Source organism: Trichosurus vulpecula, chromosome 7 (assembly GCF_011100635.1).
Source record: "Trichosurus vulpecula isolate mTriVul1 chromosome 7, mTriVul1.pri, whole genome shotgun sequence".
Lineage (NCBI taxonomy): Eukaryota > Metazoa > Chordata > Mammalia > Diprotodontia > Phalangeridae > Trichosurus > Trichosurus vulpecula.
In genome coordinates, this window is record NC_050579.1 from 147,267,374 (window position 1) to 147,287,790 (window position 20,417).

The 20,417-nt window shown below is 36.8% G+C and overlaps 1 protein-coding gene across 1 annotated transcript in view; it reads right to left on the reverse strand.

Annotated features, from left to right (window-relative positions):
* Positions 1–290: 290 nt before the first annotated feature.
* DCBLD1 (discoidin, CUB and LCCL domain containing 1) overlaps positions 291–20,417 on the reverse strand; it is a 95,714-nt gene continuing 75,587 nt past the window's right edge. The window contains exons 8-15 of the mRNA XM_036769321.1: positions 17,724–17,939; positions 16,756–16,880; positions 13,600–13,747; positions 13,364–13,471; positions 10,099–10,186; positions 8,956–9,005; positions 7,573–7,689; positions 291–2,812 (exon numbers count right to left, since the gene is read on the reverse strand). Of these exons, the coding sequence (XP_036625216.1) occupies positions 2,283–2,812; positions 7,573–7,689; positions 8,956–9,005; positions 10,099–10,186; positions 13,364–13,471; positions 13,600–13,747; positions 16,756–16,880; positions 17,724–17,939 (1,382 nt within the window). The 3' untranslated portion in view covers positions 291–2,282. The remainder of the gene's footprint in view (positions 2,813–7,572; positions 7,690–8,955; positions 9,006–10,098; positions 10,187–13,363; positions 13,472–13,599; positions 13,748–16,755; positions 16,881–17,723; positions 17,940–20,417) is intronic.

Below are 20,417 nucleotides of genomic sequence, written 5' to 3' on the forward strand. Positions count from 1 at the left end.
AAACTGGAAATATGGGTCAGGGGCCAGCTTGTGAAGTGCTTTAAAAGCCAAACAGAAAAGTTTATATTTTATACTAGAGGCAACAAGGCACCTTGGGGTTTGCTGGGAAGGGAGATGACACAGTCAGATCTGTGCTTAAGGAAAATGCAGTATTGAGGATGGACTGGAGTGGAGAGAGATTAGAGGCAAGGAGACTAATTAGGAGCGGTGCCTCCTCCCCACCCAATCCAGGTGGAAAGTGGTATGGTGGTTTATGTGAACAGAAAGAAGAGATACACTCAAAGGCCAAATAAACTTTGGTTTGGAAATTTAATTATTAAAATTAGTATACAGTACTACCACGTAAACAACAAAAATGTCAACAACTTAGCCCCACAGTATTGGGAAAAGAAGCTGACGTGACATTTCAGCACCCCTCAGTGTTTTCTGTACGTTTCACAGAAATTTTCAAGAACTGTACACAGCTACAGTTACATCCAGAATTTAGGGACTAAGGTTTTTTGGTCCAGATTTTAAGCTAATATACCCAGGAAGGTCACAGATGGAGAAAGATCTACTTCCTCTCTTGCTTACAGTGTTTACAAATAACTACATTGCACAGTTTTATTTCATAAAGCCTGCTCAGATAAAAACCACTTCAAATAATTTAAAAGCTCAAGTCTGGCCTAATCTAGAATTAGGAATATGTGCCAGAGAGAAAAATGTATTTTGTCAAAAATGCCTCTTTTCCAACCATCTTGGTACAAACAATTGGACTATCTTTGTCGCCCTTGCAGTAGAATACTTTGAAATAGAAACAAATTAAAACCACTTTTTCTCAGAGCTTCATCAAATCAGTTCTCAGAACCAGACGCGGCAATTTGACCTCAAAGTCAGCTAAGCTGAGATCAGAAATCATACCCAGTAACACAAGCTGGAATTGCTGTATTACCTTCACCTTCTATTGGTACAAAGAACAGGATTTTTTGTGTTTCATTTTTATTAATTCACATTTTGACTTCACAGACATTTTGAAAAGGGTAGACACACATGGAAAGAAAGCTCTGTGGTATTACCCAAAGTTCAAGTGAGGAGTAAGTGAGAAATGATGAAATGATCAGCAGAGAGAAGGAAAACTGTTCTCTTAGTGGACCATACTGGACCAGTATGAAGTCTTCTGAAATTCACAAAAACTGAAACTGCTCCGAGAAATAACTATTTCACATCCTTATTGAAAATGGAATCCAGGCAGCTGATGATCGCAAGAGAACAAACTGAATTAAAATAAAATAAACAACACATAATTGCTAAAAAAAAAAAACAAAAAACCATCACCCTTGTTGGTGTGCTTTTAACACTTCAAGTAATCTGAGGTCTTCTAGGAGAAGAAAAATTTAAAAATGCTTTAACTTTTTACTATCAAAAGAAAGGAAATAAGCCACAATAACAAGATTAAGTTTAAACAGGCCTGCTGCTAAGACTCTATCAGATAAAATATATCTTAAAAGTCAATGTAACTATTATATAAGGTTTTTTTTTAAATAGCTGCACATTCCCACTTAACCTCTGTGCAGATCTAAAAACCGATCAAGAAAATTTAAGTTATTTTAATTCATGTTAAATAAAACTCTGTACAGATTGCACATATTACACCAAGCTTAAGATCACAGTTACAGAAAGGAAAATACCACCTACTCATCTGACAACATCTGCCAGCCCACAAGAAAATCCACAGACCTCTAAGGTCAAGACCAACATCAACTGTAATATCGTGTAAACAGTAAAAGAGGTTGTCTTTGTACCTCCCCAGCGAGATCCTATTAGGATACATGCACACAGCCCATGTATATCTATATATTTAAAATATACATATATACATGTACATGTACACACCTATATAGCATGTACAGATGTAGTATCTATATGTGTATGTATGAATAGACACACATACATACAGTGGGTATATGTGTACACGTGTACTAATAAGATGTATTTATATCTACCTTTATTGACACAGATATATCTAGAGCTATTGATATGTATTTGTAGATATGTAGTGTTCAGCTATATCAATACATGAGGCATAAGGATATCCACATCTATCGATATAGCTAAATCTCTATGTATAGTTAAGTATATCTATCTATATACATATAAATAGCTAGAGATAATAACTGTAGTGGTAAATATAGATACACACACATACACACATATAAAAAATCCTTTAGGAAGATCCTAATTTTTTCCAGTGACTGTCCACCAGCATAATGCTCAGTACCACACCAAGTTTCTTTCACATTGACTTATAAAAGGGCAGTCATTGCAGTCTGGTTTATTGGTTTGAGACAGTCTCTAGGGGCTGAATAACCATCATTCATTAACGGACTCATTTGAGGCTTCTGATAGTCGGTATCACAGTCTTCTGTAGTTAAGAAGCTTTTGCCTTTGGGTTTATCGTAGTCACCCTCCCCTGGCTTAAGGCCTTGAGGCAATTGGTAGTCTCCAAGTTTGGCATCCATTCTACCTGAATTGGAGAAGCTGCCAGAGGAAAGGGAATGTTTATGAGCTGGAGCAATGATAGGCACATTATAGCCCCCTTCGGGAAAGGCTTTTTCTCTCATTAAGTGCCGTTCTATAATCGGAGTGGCATACTCAGGCTCCTGATTTGTCAAAGGCAGTGCATACTCATGGCGGTTGGATGGGTGAGGACAGGCATAGTGGTTTTCTGGTTCAGAGTTCTTCCCTGTCTCATTAGCTTCTGTGTCCATTGGTCTGAAGGTGGAACCTTTCCTCATCACTGTCCCAGTTCCAATCATGAGAGGTTGATGATAATCTAAAAACCAAATAGATGACAAAACTGATCAGGTAAATGGTACTGCCATATTATTTTAGTCATTACACGTTCTATTTGTCTGTAGAAGGCACCAACTGTAGTTCCTGGAGAGGAGGGCTTGAAGTTCATGAACACTATTCTTTCTGTCCCAATACCACCTTGCCCTTCCATCTCTCTACCTCCATCCTCCCACCCTCCCCCACCCCGACCCCAAATAACAATGAACACCTTCAAATTTAGGCACAATACAGTAATGCAGGTGTGGCAGTTGGTATCCAATTATTCAATTCATTTGCTGTATTTAGAATATTTGTCAGTTGACATAGCAGACCAATAAAAAATTAAATAATTAAATAACAGGAGTACCTATGAGAGATTTTTTTTTCCAAGATGACACATATCGATCAATCTAGTTTGCATCAGGCACTGTGCTAGATATTGACCATAAGACAATAAGATAGTAATGATTCCTATTTTTATGGACATATACACATGGAAAGATAGGAGACTCTAAGACAAATTGTGCTAGATTAATCAATCAATGAGCCACTTATATTCCTTCACCCTTTTCCTCCCCATATATGGCTTCTTTTGACATTGGCCAGGCTCCACATCTCCATTCCTCTGATCTCCATCACTTGGCTGCTCCGCAGGTACATGTCTTCACTGAACCTATTCATGGGCTTTGGCCTGGCCACTTGGCCTTAGAGATATGGCCATTCTCAATTACCTGAAGCTCCCAATAATTCACCATTATTAACACTCCCAGTCTTACCTCTTACTTTTACCCTTTCCCTAATGTCACCAATTAAGACTCTCACTTCTCCCAACTATTAACTCCTTAAGAAGTTATTCTTGACTGGTAAATCAAGAATAAGAGTCCTCAATGACCCCATTACTATTATAGCCAACTCCTCCAGCCTCCCGGAAAATTCCACACACCTCTTTTTTAGAGAAGGAAATTAGTCAAGGAAGGACATAAGGTGATGGGGGGAGGGGAAAGAGATAATATCCACAAAGATAAAGAATAGCAAAAGCTGACCAGCTAATTAAAATTTTATTTTATTACATAAAAATTCCTGTACTTTGAAAATCTTAAGAAAAGTTACTCTGACTACATGACTGTCCCATACCTTTTTTTTAACTTCATAGAACTCCTAAAAGGCAACCTTTACTCCATTTCTCCCACATGATTCTTCATTGGCAATATACTACAGCCTCTAAGGCCCTTTGGGTGATATGTAATTCTAACTTCACATTTTAATTTCAATAATTTTTGGAGACTATATCATTCTACAGGGTGTTCCTAAAGTCTGGACACACAGGCAAAAATGCGTATTTTCAAGAAATGAAATGAATGAAACTTTCAACAATATTTTATTTAATTGGAATATTAACAAATAACATCTTCAATATGATTTCTATCATTTGTGATGCAAAGGTTGATGCGCTTTGCAAGATTCACGTGAACTCAATGCAAGAACTCCACATTGCCGTCAATTTTATCACCTTCGCTCTTTATGCATTCAATCAAGTGTGTTGCATCTATGATATTTATTTAGTACACCTTCTCCTTTAGCATACTCCAGAAAAGGAAGTCAAGGGGGCTAAGGTCTGTTAATATTCCAATTAAATGTTGTTGAAAATTTCATTCATTTCATTTTTGCCTATGGGTCCAGACTTTAGGGACACCCTGTACTGTTACAATGCAACCACACAGAGTCACTGGAAATATATTCACATTAAAAATATGAATATTTTAAAATAAAAGCCTTTGTGCGATGCTTTTAATGGCGTCACTGTTCTCTTTAAAACAATTTCCAAAATGCAATCCAGCCCACTCTTTCTACTGTTTAATTCTAGATCCATTTTATTATACATCCTCAGTGTCTGCCCAACAAATGAAAGGCAGCATCTTACACTGAAAAAACTGGATTTGGATCGGAGGCCCTGGCTTTAAACTGGGGGTCTGCTACCTATCTGACTCTGGACAAGTAATTTCACCTGTCTAGGCCTGTTTTATGTACACTGACTCTTCCATTAGAATATAAACTCATTAAAGGCAAGTACTGTTTTGTGTTTTTCCTTTGTATTCCCAGTCCTTAGCATAGAGATTGGCACACAGTTGGTGATTATATAAATTCTTGTTGATTAGAGAGTTATATCGAACTATTATAAAAAATAGACTTGCAGCAGCAAGCATCTATGGATCATTGAAAGTAACTGCATAATTTTGCAAATCTGATTTCACAGACGTACATACACACATATCTATGCATATGTATGTATACGTACACATGTATATGTCTATAAGTGTATATATACTAGATTGTATATTCAGTGATATGCCCACTGAATATCTGACCTTAAATTCATTTCAAACTGTGAAATCTCAGTGGGGCATGGTCACTACCTGATTTCACCATTCCTCTAGGTTGGTGGAACACTACTGGTGAAAAAAAATCACAAAATTGAGCTGATTTGATGTATTACAAATTAATGGTATACATACTAAGCCAGGCCCTTTCTGATACCTGATAATCCTTATGCTCTACCCTTATGAATTTTTTATCCTTTTCCCACAGTAATTATACCAAACATTTTCTTCTCTCTTCTCACTACCAAATCTACTCCCTAACACTTATGCAGATGGTCTAGCCTCCTACTTCACTCAGAAAACTGAGGCTGACCAAAGTTTTCCTAGTTCCAATCCCCTTCTCCATTCTTTAAATTTTCTCACCATCACTCCATGACTTTCTTTCTTCCCTCTGGTCAGAGAAAAAGAGAAACCCTTATTACTCCCAAAGACTAACCTAGAACCAAAGAGTCTTAGTATTGTCCAAATATCACACAATAAGAGAACCAATAATTAAAGCTTCTAGATGTTGTTATTATCATCTCTGTCTTATTCAACACTCTACAAGTCCCACCATGGAAGAAGAATGGGCTTGAATAGGACTAAGAGATTTTTATTTTCTGTTTTATAGGTCACCCTGGCCCAAAACATTTATCGCCTCCTGGTGATGAGTTTAGTTTTTCTGTTCTTAAGATGGTCCTAAGACAACAGATGCAGCCTGGCATTAGGAGGAAGGGAATAAACATTTATGAAGCACCAGCTACATGCTAGGCACTGTGCCAAGTGCTTTACAAATATTGTCTCCTTTGATCCTCGTAAGAACTCTGAGAGGAGGCTGCTATTACCATCTCCATTTTACAGTTAAGGAAACTGAGGCAGACAGAAGTGACTTACCCAGGGACACACAGCTACTAAGTTTCTGTGGTCATATTTGAACTCAAGTCTTTCCGACTCCAGACCTAGTGCTCTATCCATTGTACCACCTAGCTACCTAGGACAACACTTGAAGTCTTTCCTGAGCTTGATGCAACCTGCTCCAGTTTGCACTCTATGGACAGTCTTGGGGAATTGAGGCTCACCTCCAAACCACCAGGAAGCACTGTTGTAGGGCTTTAGTAGAGGAATATACCAAATATTGTTTCAATGAGTACCAAGCCAGTAATCTGTAAATACACATTTCTAAATCGATAATGCTAGATCTAGAAAAATGGCATACTCACAATATTAGATATATTTCACTTTTCTTCTTTCTAAACAGGAAAAAATAATGTTCCCTCCTCCTTGGCCTCACTACTTATAACTTCAAATCTTTCCGAAAATCTCTAGAATGGGATGGTCTAGTTGATTATTTTAAGAGTTACTGCATAAAGCAGATGCCTATTGATTGGAGACTAGCTAAGAAAGAAGCTGTGGTAAGTAAATGTAATGGAATGTTACTGTGCTATAATAATCATGAATACCGGCAAATATGTGAAGACTTATCAGAACTGATGACACAGAGTGAAATAAGCAAATGAAGTGAGATAATAGATGTCAAGTGCTTTGTAAACCTTAAAGCACTGTAAAAATGTTATTATTAGTGGTTATTATTAGTAAACAAAATCACTAAAATAGTATATACAATGCTGACAATATATGAATAAAACAATGAAAAATAACAACCAAAATTAAATGCTGTGAAATAAATCATTATGACCTAGTTTGGCCCCAAAGAAGACATATGAAAAGGTACCTCCTCCAGCTTGTTTGCAGAAGTGGGGAACTATGGGTAGTGAACACTTCAAATTATGTCAGACTTTTTTGATGTTTCATGACTTTTGCTGACTTACTAGTTTCCCCTTCTTTTTTATCCTTTGTAATAAGGAATGGCTCACTGGGAGGAGAAAGAGGGAGGAATGGATGGGAAATGTAGGTGGTGCGAAAACAACAGATAGCAATTTGAAATGTGATTGTGTGTACCATGTGGAGACTACCAATTTTAAAAGGAAAAGAATATACTCCAATGCTATCAACTATAGTGACTATACCATAATACTTTATGGAGAATAGGACTATCTTCCCTTAATGATTTAGAATTACTGTGAAATCTGATAGTGGCTCCAGGTCAACATCATGTCTATTAGTTATTAGAACTGTTAGCAACTGGGTAGAATCAGTGCTGAACACATGGCACACATCACAGATTCTCAGTTCTTTAAATATCTTTCTGATGGGGGCTTGTTTGCAGCTTCTGCAAAGTAGAGTGCTGAAAAAAAAAACCTGGTAATGATAGTTCTAGTTTTTGGATTTGACATAAATGAGAGTTGACTAAAATCATGTTTTCCCATGGGTCCTATTCTTGCCTGATCACATAAAATTCCTCAGGTCAAAGGAGATGATTTTCATCAGAGGTTTGGACATTTACCTGCCATGTCACTTGTGACCAGGTCTAATTTCTGTGTCATCTTTTCATTTTCATAACTGATGGTGAACTCTGATGATTGACGTCTGACAAAGGGCTGTTTGAGCAGCTTCCAACATCCTAGAATAAAGATGTAGCGATTAAAGAAAAAAGAAAAAGAAAAAAATCCAGAAACAATCCATTGGTATATAATACACTCTGCTAAAGGAGTTTTCAAAGGACAAAAGATCCATTATAAATGCATGTCCTGGGCTTTGTTGAGGCTTCCAAGGTTCAGAAAAGCTATGACGCTGGTTGGCCTATAGAGAAATGCCACACACACACACACACACACACACTCTCATGCATGTGCATGTGTACAGAAGTATACATACACACAATATATCTTTTATATAATGTTCTTGCTTCTTCGGTGTAGAATAACCTTACTTTAGAAAAGTCAGCTTGATTATAGGGATTTTCAGGAAGCTAAGGAACAGTAGCATGCTGCATCTGTTGGCAAATGCTGATAGTATTTACAAAGGCTGTCCCCCATACCTGGCAGGTACTGCCTCCTCACCTCAACCTCCTAGAAATTCTAATTTCTTTCACAGGTCAGTTCAAGCACCACCTTCTGAACCATGATGCCTTTCTTGATCCCCTGGGCTGTTAGACTTGCCCCACAAAATTACCTTGTATTTATTTATTTTTTTATATTCTCGTATATTGACTCCTGCAATTTGATGTAAGCTCCTTGAGGGCAGGAACAATTTCATTTTTGTATCTTCAGCGCCGAGTGCAGTGTGTGGCACATAGTAGGCATTTAATGCCTGCATATTGTGATTAACATGGAAAAAGGCTCTTACCTATCTTTACTGATGCCCACGTTAAGTCTTGTTTCAGGACAATCCCCTGAGCCAAATCCTATCCAATCTTACAGTTAAAGAAGCTCATTAGGCTATAATAAGATCCTAAAAATTGAGTAGGAGCTCTTCCATGCTATTTCTAGGGCTGCCTACCCTCAGTTTTCGAGCTCCTCGGCAGGGGCAAGCGAAGGTTGGAGGACCCCAAAGCTTCTTGGTGGCTGCTGAGACGACTGAATTAATTTCAATTCATAGGTGGCCACTTTAAAAATCTTTACTCAAGAACAATGGCGCATATGAAGTGACCAAATATCGAAGGGGATAATGAGGGACTTAAAGTGGACCATGGAAACTTTGGTTTCTTTGGATTATAGACATGGAACACATTTCTGCAATGCCACTGCTACCTTAAAGACATGACAAGGCCCTGCATTAGTACTTGTTGTTCTAACGTAGCTAAGAGAAAGTGGGCAATTTTTTTCAACTGGGAAATCCTGCAACTTCACAGAAAAGTCAATAAAAACTGTTAATATTTTTGATCAACCTGTTTTCTGTGCCTCAGCTGATCCATAAGGATTTCCTTTTGTCTTCCTTCTAGAAGGGTTAAAAAAAAAAGAAAAATAAGATATAGAACTTAACATCCCTGAAAGTTATGTTTTTGTCTCTATATCTCCAATACAATTGCTTCTAAACCAGAAGAAAAGTAATTGTACTTTATGTTTTGGAAACTGGCATCTATAAATGTATTTTTTGTCACCGCTAATTTTGCTGCATTACTTAGAAAAACTTGGCCCTAGAAATACTTGAGAAAAAAACAGCACCAAGCTAAAATGCAGTGTTAAAAAAGATTAAAATGTAAAAAGACATCTCAAATTCAACTCTGTGGAGTAAAGGCTTTCATTGTAGTTTACAATGCACCAGCCTCAAATAACAGGCTCTCTAAAAGCATTAAACTAAAATACACTGAAGCCAACACAATTGTTTTAAGCAAACAGCAACAGTCGGGAGCTCTAAACTCCAGACATTTTTATATCCCATATCAACTTTTAATCAGAAAGTTAATCATCATTTTTGTTTGCACTAACATGCAGAGAACATTCCCCCCATACCAGAAGCCAAAACTTTTTAAATCATGGCAAGAAATTATAATAAGGTATATATTAATTAACAAGAAATGTTTTCATTCTTAGTCCTGATCCTACTCACTATAACTCAGGATTGGAATCATAGAATTTTTGCGTTAGAAGCTGTTTAACACCTTAAATTGTTGCTCAATCGTTTCAGAAACTGGGGCCCAGAGAGTTTCTAAGGTCACATAAGTAGCTGAACTCAAATATCCAGACACCTACTCCAATGTTCTTTTTATTCTAACATACCACTTCCAGGAGATGCTTTTTGTCCCACAGATTAAAAAAACACCTGAAGGTGTTGACGAGAAAAATTTAACACAGTTTAAGATCCCTGAACAATGTCATTTCCAGACTATGCTTCTTCAACAAGATACCAAATCCATATTTAATGCTTCTTACAAAAAAAATTATAATCTTCCCAACTTACACTCACAAATAATGTTATTTTGAAGACTGCTTTTCCATGCACTAGTGGAGAAAGCCAGTGAAGCACCCTTTTAGGTTCTAATACCATTTTTATTTTGATAATTATTAATAAAAATGAAATAGGCACATACTTTTTCACAGCAGCAAAAATACCCATTCCAACTACAAGCAAAACCACAAAGAGCACCAATGGAATGATTATAGTCCTCACTTTTATACCTAAAAAAAAAAATACATTCTGACTCAGATCAACTTGAACAGATTCCATTTATTTGAAATTGAACATAATATGACTCTTAAGCCAATAAAAGCACAGAGAAAATTAGCATATAAGATATTGTAGAAATTGAAGCCCACCGCTAATATCTGCAGGCTTTGTGCACTTAAAAGATGAATTTTACTGGTGTGGAATGAAAATACCAGAAACTCAAGATGAAACTTGAGAAAACAACATTTAAAGTAAAGGTTAGTTAAAAACAGACCTAGTTCCTATGCTTCTCGGGGATTATAATCTGCTCTGAGAGGGTTGCTTAGTCCAATCTATTCATTCTCCTCTATACGTAGATCAGAATACCAGGAAAGGTTTGAAATGGGCCCACCCACTCAGGATTTCTTCTAGCTAGCTGACCAAAGTTCATAGCGGGACCTCCAAAGTAGTTCAGCACCACTGGAAGTTCTAGGCGTTCCCCACCAAGGGACGCCAAGGAGGTACTATTTTTTAGAACTTGGAGTATTTAGGTTAAAAAGGGAGGAAAAGATAGGAATGTAGATTCCTCCACCCACCCCTAATAGAATGTGAATTCCAAGAGAGTTTTTTTTCTTTTATATCTCAGCATCCAGAATAGAATCTGGTACACAAGAAGCACTTAGTGAATGTTTGTTAAATAAGTAAACCCGGCAGGTTGATAATACCAAATGGTATTTGCCTTGGGCTTCATGGAATCTTTTAAATCACAGTGAAAATAGTACAATAGTGCTGAAAGACCTATCAAGAAGGAACCAAATAGAATGGGGTGACTGTTTTTGGTACAGTTCTTTCTGCTGAGTGAAACAGTGGGTGATTTTAAGTAGCTGTTGGTAGAAGCCCCAAACTGTTTGTCCTTCCTACAACCTATGAAAACAAAGAAAGGGAAATCATTCTTTGCTCCTTACCCTCCTTGATCTTTAATCCCAGAAAGCCACGAGTGAAAAAATCTCTAGGAAAGTTACCATGTATAAAGTAGGTACTCCATAAATGTGCCTTTGTTAAATGAATAAAGGAAGGAAAAAAGGATGGGTAGGGACAGTGAAAGAATTTGCTATGAAGAGTGAACAGAATAAACTGTTAATTTGATGCCGTCATGCATGTAAAAAAAAGAGGGAAGACAAAATGAAAAACAAATCAGCATCTTAACTCACACAACACCTGTATTCAGAGCACCTATATTACTAATAATTATTAATCCCTTTTATATCTCTAATCGATGGGGAAATCTCAGGTGTCCATTTTCAGAATGCACCACTCACCCCCAGAGGTTCTACTAGGAACTTCGAACAGTGGAATTCACTATTGGCTAGAAGAAGGACTTACATTGAAATAAAGCTTTAACATTTCCAAGATGCTTCTTTACTTACAACAACCTTTTGGGATAGGTAATTCATCTACTGTACAAATGATCTTATTTCAACACTACCTTTTTAATTTCCTCACAATAACTAAACTATATACATGATAAAAGCCCTAATGATACTACCACCTTATAAAAGGGACTATGTCAAAAGCAATATCCCTTTGGCATGTCAGTAACTAAGGTAGACATTAAGCTGAATTCTGCTTGGGTCATACTAGGATAGCTGTATGTTGACTGTTGTACTTAGAATCCAAATCTCTTGTCTGAATTTTTTTAATATATCTATATCTATATCTAGCTCAGTGGTGATTCAAATAAATTAGCAACCAGTTCTCCACGGAACCAAGCCAAAGTGCTGCTGCTGTTGACGTGGGGGGCACAGGTCCCACCCCCGCTAACAACCGGTTCCCTGAACTCAACCTAAAATTAGGTACCGGTTCTGCCGAACCAGTGCGAACTGGCTGAATCCCACCACTGACATAGATAGATAGCAATAAATATAGATATACACACATATACATATACACACATATGTATATGTGTATGAGTATAAATTTGTTTAAATATCTATATAATATATGCTATTATGTAGTATATATCATATTATATATCAATATCAAATCAATATCAATATTGTATAATTATATATTACTATATACTATATTACATGATTACTATATTATAATTTGTTTAAACAGTCTCCATGGTCTGAGCAGAAGTGGTAAAGCCTGTAAATATGGCTTTATAGTCAAAGACCTCCTGTTCACTTTTACCAAGCAAAGTGAATGGAGAAGGGACTCCCCAGCCCTTTGTAAATAGGCTCAGTGCTACAGGGGAATTGCCAATAATGAACATGTTGTTATTAAGTATTGTAATCATTGGACCAGGACCACAGGGTTTCCTGTGGCCCCCTAACAGGTCTATACTAGCTGCTAACCTAACGAAAGACTGATTTAGAGTGCTTCAGAGTGTAGATTGAGCCATACTTTTTTTTTTTTGGATACAATCAATGTGGAATGGGGACTTTGTTTTGCTTGATTACACAGGTTTGTTATTAGAGGTTTTGTTTTTCCTGTTTTCTCAATGGAGCTGAGGGAGGTAGGAAGGAGAGACATCTCTTTTTATTTCGACCAAAAAAACCACTTTAATTTTAAAAGTATGTAAAAAAGAAATACAAGACAACTAATTAAAAAAAAGAAATTGTTGGCGTAAAAGCTTAGAATAGGTCAGTCAGAACACCTGCAGAAAGCTGGTAGAAAATTAGAGGAAAGAGTCTGTTCAGAAGACAGTCAATTCTAGGGTGAGTGGCAACCTTTCTTGGTTTAGCAAATGGGCGGAGTACCTTTTTGGAGAGGCAATGTGGCATAATGGAAAGAACCCTGCTCTTGGCTTTGAAAGCCCTGAGTCTGAATCCTAACCCTCGTGATTTCTGATCTCTTTGGACTCTGTATTCACCTTGAGGAACCACTTTTTAAAATGCATGTGAGAGTAATTTGAGTACCTATTTCAGAGTCATCCTGAAGAAATTGCTTTGAAAACCTTAAAGTGCTATATAAATGCAAGTTACTCTTATCATCACCATCATTATCCTCAGTTACCTCATCTGTAAAAAGGGGATAATAATAAATGATAATAATTCAACAACAGTAAGTGCTTACTTTTGAGAATCAAATGAGATAATAAATATAGAGCACTCTGCAAACTGTAATGTGCTTTATAAATGCTAGCTATTATTGTGATTAAAGCAGCTGAAATGCAAAACCACCAAACAGCAAGTGACTTGTACCTCTTTCTTCTTCAGACGAGGGAATGGGCTTTGTGAGAGTTTTATCTTCTTTCCCAATTGAGACACCTGTACTTGGACTTGGCTTGTGCCAAATAAATGAATTATTACCTGCCAAAGGAGAATGGGGAATGGGGAAGGGAGAAGGTTAAAAAAAATCTACATTTAAATACAAGAAACAGTGGTTCTCAAAGGAAACATCAGGAATCTACATATTCATGAATTTCCATGAGTCCTACCTTGTGTAATCTGACAACCAATCAGTTCCACTTTCAGAGCAATTCTCTGGTGCCACGTCTTTGGAATAATTCTCACATATCTGGCAATGATGGGAGGGATGAAATTGTTCCGTACTGGGTCTCTAAAGTTAGAGTTACCTTGAAATATCTGTAAGAACAAGTTCCTTTATTTTAACCTACAGAGTATATTTGTTAGTATATATACGTGTGTGTATATATGTATGTATATGAGTACATATACATATATGTATATATATTTATGGTTCGTGTACCAATCTAGCTGTGAAAACTGTCCACGTAAAAGTAAAATAACCTGTGTTCATTAGAAACTCCTTTGATTGCTGACAAAGGGAGACACTTCCTGAGTCCAACCTAATTCACATAGGAAGCAAACTTGAGTTTCTGCCTGGAACTCGTTTGGGGGTAGTGAAGATAAAATTGCCCAGTTTAGTTTGATTATCTGGAACTAATGTTGGTTTGATGTCTCTAAAAACATACACGGTAGTTTATATCTTATCATGTAATTTCCAATTACTAACCACCTTTCTACTTAATGTGCCCACCAAACTCTGCCTATAAATTCCCAATGCCAATCCTTTACCATGTTTCAATTCCTACTGATTGAGCACTTCTGGCTCTCAAAAGTAGACAATTTCTACTTTCCAGGTTCACGAGTCATTTCTGTTGTTATGAAAAAGCACAAGCCATCTCACCATTTCTACCATCACTCCTCCACATACAAATGCAGTTTTTTTTTTTACTTGAAAGTCACTGGGCTTCATGATAGTTTAATGTGGTGGTGGTTGTTTTTAAGTTCAGATTTTTATTTAAGACTGAAAATGACTTCTAGCTCTTCTTGTAGTCTGGGTGCCACCCTAAGCATTAACACAATTGCCTCTCACACTATTTTAGGGTGGTGAATCTAATCTGAGTTTTTTCAGTTTTTTTTTTAAATTGAATTCAACTGGGCTTCAGTGGTAATTTACTGAAATACTTCAATGTTCAGTGAGTCAACATGAAGATAAAGGTTCAGGTATCTTTAAAAAAATTCAAACCCCATGTTTGATAAGACTATTAGTTCAGTGTGATTGGCCACTTTTCACCAGCTGCTTTGAAAAAAGTTAAAGCTAAAGATAATACCAAAAAATATCGAGTATTTCAAATAAAGATTCCCTCTTAGTATTTTGTAGTTATTTGTATCAAAGTGAACTCCTCTAGTAAGTAACACATTATAAATTCCTTGAGGGCAAGGGCTGAATCTTAGTCATTTTATCCTAGTAGCTCACAAAAAAAGCACTCCATAAATAAATGAAGGCAGAAAACTAAGGTAGTATGATTGAGGTAGCAACAAAGTCCTGCCTTTGACACCTATTAGCTCTGTGATCCTATGTACGTCACTTAACCTCTCAGTGCCCCAGGCAACTTATTAAGACTGAAAATTACAGACAAATTGCTGATCTGAACTGGGAGAAGGAGTTTCCACAATGGAAGCTTTTTACATGGTTGAAATCTATATTGTATTTTTAAAAATGGAATGTTAAATACTGGGTAGGGATGAGAAATTCATCTTAAAATTCAGATATTTTGGACTATGGAGCAGTTCTTGAGGTCTATGAACTTTAAAACAATTGCTAATTATATTTTAACATAATTAGTTTCCTTTATAATCCTATTTACTTTATTGTATGCATTAAAAACATTATTCTGAGGAAGGAGTACACATTCTTCACTAGACCACCAAAAGGGTCCATGACACAAAAAAGATTAATGTGACTTTTGAAGTTACTTTTCTCATTCCTATATGATCAATAAAGGTATCTAATTTCTCTTTCAATATTGAAAAGCATATTCTAAAGTTAATGGCTCTTACCATTTGAAAACTAGCTTTCCAAAAATGTCTATATCCTTTGACTCAGAGATTATACTGATAGGTATATGCCCACAGTGGTTACTGACAGGAGGAAAGGGGCCATATATACTAAGCTATCGGTAGCAGCAATTTTTACAGTAGCAAAGAGCTGCAAACAAAGTAGATTCCTATCAACTGGGGAATGGATAGACAAATTGTGGTAAATGAATGTAACGGAACATTGTTTCACTACAAGAAATAATTATATGGAAAATACAGAGAAGCACGAGAGGATTTATATGAATTCACACAAAGTGAAGTGAGCAGAACCAGGAAAACAATATATACAATGACCACAACAAGATATACAGAAAAAATTAAAATGAATACTATGAAGTCATAATGATCAAAATTATTAAGCTGTGAATACCTACTGACCCAAAGGGTTAAGAATCCATATGCATAAGAACATTTATAGCAGCTCTTGTTGTGGTAGCAAAGATTTGAAAACGAAGGGGTTGCCCATCAGTAGGGAAATGGCTGAAAAAGTTATGGTATATGAATCTGATAGAATACTATTGTACCATAAGAAATGATGAAGGGGAATGCTGAAGGCAAAAGGCAAAACCGAGGAAGACGTCTATGAATTTAGGCTGCAGAGTGAAGTGAGTATAACAAAGAAAACAATTTATACAATAATAACAACATTGTAAAGACAAACAACTTTGAAAAATTTAAGAACTCTGACTAACACAATTACCAACCACAATCCCAAGGGACTCAAGATGAAAATATGCTACCTGATAGAGAGGTGACGGACTCGGAGAACAGATTGAGACATGATTTTTTTTTAACATGGCTAATGTAGGGGTTTGTCTCATTTGACCCTATGAGTCTCTAACAAGGGTCTTGTTTTTCTTGCTCACTGGGGAAGAAGGCAGGAGGGAGACAATATAGATTTGAAAATACAATAAAATTTAATTCTAAAAATCACAATGACAAACCTGGTCCCAGAGAAGAGATGTGAAAAGACACCTCTCCCTTGTTCTTTGCAGAGACAGTGAGTGGACTTATGGCTATGTAAGACTGCAAACAATGTCGGACTTTTTTTATGCATTGATTAGTATTGCTAAGGTGTTTTTCTCCCCTTTTTTCTTTGATGTTATATGTAATAGTTCTCTGAGAGGAAAAGAGGGACCTACATTAGAAAATGCTGGTAATTTAAAAACAAAAGATGGCAACAAAAATGTACTAAAAAATGAATAGTTTCTCCAAGTCAGATTCTTCACCTGAGTCATTCTCCTTACCTTTTCTTCATTGTTCACAATTCCTTTGTAGGTCTTCCACTTGGGGCTGAGATTTTTGAAATTCATCACAAAAGACTTAACATAAAAGTTGAAATTTGTTTGGGTGGATCCTGCAGTCCTAATCCCTTGTAACAAGATAGTTTCTCTTGGTTAGTTTTCTTTTTAAACATTTCCCCCCATATGTATGTACACCACATTCGAAATCTTCTAAAACTTTCAATTTCATTTTTTTCTATTATAGAGCACAGAATTCTAACACATCTTAACATGTTTCTTTCTAATTACCTTCCTTTTGCTGGTCAGGAAAGAAATAGTTTCATAGCTAATGGAATTTTTTTTAGAACTGAACTATAGCTAATACTCTTCTCTAATTCTTGGAAAAAACTTCATTTCATGTATTTTTATATAAAGCTTCACACAGCAAAGAAAAAAAAATCCTATCTAAAACATATATTTAAACTGAAGAGCTGCTGAATTATCTTTTCACTCTCATCTCCAAATGAATGTTGCTTATGGAAGACAGATGGAACCAACCCAACATGTGTCCCTTATTCTCTCAAACACTGAAGTTTTGAAGAGTCATTTCATTTTTAAAAATCTGCAAAGTGCTTTGTCAGTCAGTAGTCTGTCAATAATCATTTGTAAAATGCCTGTTATGTTCCAAACACTGTGCTAAATGCTAGGGATACAAGGAAAGGCAAAAGACAGTCCCTACTCTTGAGTTGATTGCAATGGCAATAGGGGAAACTAGATGCAAACAACCATATACAAACAAGTCACATACAGGATAAACTGAAGCTATTCAACAGAGGGAAGGCACAGCATTAAGCAGGATTAGGAGCTTTGAACTCTTTAAAGAAGGACACTGTAAACCAAAAGTATTACCTCAGTGTAGCCTGTTTTGAAATGAATTCCTAAACACAGCACTTCTCTATACCTACAAAATTAAATTTTAAGTGCCTTGATACCTGTTATTTTCTTTGTCTCGCCCAAATCTATTTCCAGCCACTCCCCAGATTTGTGGTTGGTGCTAGTGTCTCCTGAAGCCCATGATAGTCCTTGGTCCTGAAGCCGGGCCTGGCCAGGAGACCAATGAATCTCTTCTCCATTTTCATTGACCCAATGCCAAGAGGAAGAAGCTGTGATTTGCCTGGCAGTTTCCAAAGTCAGGGATTTATTGCAACCTACAATAGAGGAATAATACAATTCAGGCACAGATCTAGTCATGAATGGTGAAAGAAAGCAAAGTAAGAATAAAATCTCCTATTAGCCTAGAATTACTCAGCTGATTTTCTGGTTATTGATATGATAGGGATGAATCAAGTGACTTAGGTGAACATGGAAGAATTAGGAATTTGTTTGCATGTTCCGAACTTATATTTAACATACGGATATTGGAGTGGTTTAAAGATGTTATGTACTTCTGTATTTTTCATCTTCCAAATGCCCACCTGGAAGCCTGGTAATCATATCCAACTTAGGTTACACCTTACGCGCGCCACCCTCCCCACCCCGTAGATTTCTTTTGTGTCTTCTTAACCTAACCCTGATGCCCTGGTGCTTAGTTAGTTAGGCAATCAGGGCTCAAATTTGACAGGGATTCAGCAAATTTTAAAAGAATGGGGAATAATGATCCTAGGAGCCAGTGAATGTCAGACTGCCATGGCTGATGCCCTTAGGACTGGTAAATCATTCCAATAAGTCCTCCCTTTGAAGGAATTACAGGGATTGGGACAGCAAGTGGTTAATTATAGGAACTGAGTGAACCACACTGACTCCATCTTGTAACTCAGTTCTGGAGTTAGCTCAGTCCCCTTTCTATTCAATTGTGAGTTTAGTCCAACTTCTGCCTTGTGAGAAATCTTTATTTAATTGTGAAAACTGGGAGAAAACCTTATCATATTGTTTGACCCTCACCCTGCAGAGCTGGAAAGCTGGACCACCTCTACTTGCTGTTTAGAGACTCTTAACTAAGGACCTAGGTTATGCTGACCAGAAACCCAGTCAGACCCAAAGATTGATGTAAGGAATTTTCTCACAATTGTACATCTCAAGCAGCCCATATGTTGTATGTGAAAACTGGCCCCATACGGATCAGTCAGTTATTGTCTCCATGTTCCTTTGACTGCTCACAGACAGGGGAATGGGACACCTTTTTTTTTTCTGATTTCAGGGAATTGTATCTGTTCACTCTCCCCATCCCAACTTAGAAAGTCACTAATCTTTCTTCCAATTAGAAACCAGATTACCTAATGTTTTCTAGTTATTTTCCTTTAATTAATTGGTCTTATTTGATTCATTGTTTGTAATACATAAAAGTCAGTCTACCCTGTATTTGGGGTCCAATGCCAAAGCTGAGAAAGGTGACTGGTCCTGATTTATTGGGCAATCAGCCTGCATTACTTAATAAATCAATATGCTTACAAGCTTGAACCTTTGTTTCCTCAGTCATTTCATCCTTCACCCACCACCCACTGATACATTATTTGTTTGTTTGTTTGTTTTTTATCTAGGGCTCTGTATTCCTTTACTCTGTTCTATCACATTCATTAATGAAAATCTCATTGCCAAACTAAAATGTCTCCCTTCCTTTCCCAGACTGAGAAGCTGAGCGATTATATGTGTGTGTGTGTGTGTGTGTGTGTGTGTGTGTGTGTGTCTGTCTGTCTGTCTATCAGATCTACAGAAAAATGATGGAGAAACTTTTTGTGAGAATATCAAATCACAACCTGATAGGATGCTATGGGGAAGAAGGGCATAACAAATGTTTTACCAAGGTCTTATATTTACATAATCACGTTAATTAAGTAAGGAGAGTGAGCTAGATTGGCTTTTGGGAAATTAAGTAATCTCCTCAACGACCCCAAACTTCACCCTGTTAACAAAGACCCATCTTTTAAAGTCCAAGGTTCTTCTGGGGACACCGTATGGCCCAAGTCATGGAGACTCTGAGAATTAAAGTCACTCAAAGGAGAGGGGCATAAATGGGCAAGAGTAGGCTGTAACACGTTACTAACCAGTAGCTGGACAAGATAAATGGCATAAAAGATGCCATCAGATAGATGTGCAGCTGGAAAATAAGGTGTACCAGTCCTACATATAGAGAGAAGAAGACCAAGTGTACATCTCGTGTGTTCCAATGATATCAACATATTGTTAACAGTACTAGAGGAAGCCTCCTCATTGAGCGAGTTCTCATTTTATGGTGATTAACTGGAGGAAATGGGCAAGAATAGCTAAGAATAAGATGTCAATAGGTTGAGAACTACATTGTTATAGAGAATATTCACATTGATGAATATGAGATCCATTAAAGTACTGAAGTATGAGTTCATTAAATTAACTCAAAATAACTAATAATAATAGATAATATTTATTTGGTGTTTTATGGTTTGCAAAGTGCTTTAATGTATTATCTCATTTGATCTTCTTAATAACCTTGTGAGATAGGTGCTATTATTATCCCCCTTTTACAGATGAGGAAACAGGCTGAGACTTGTTAAGTAATTTGCCCAAGTGATAAAGTGTCTGAAGCAGGACTGGAACTTCCATATCCAGCACTTTACCCACAGGGCCATTTAGCTGCTTGTAAAAATTAAATGGTGATGTTGACACTATCTTTACCTTTTTCCCCAGCTAAAGTTTGGTAGGATAAGAATTCC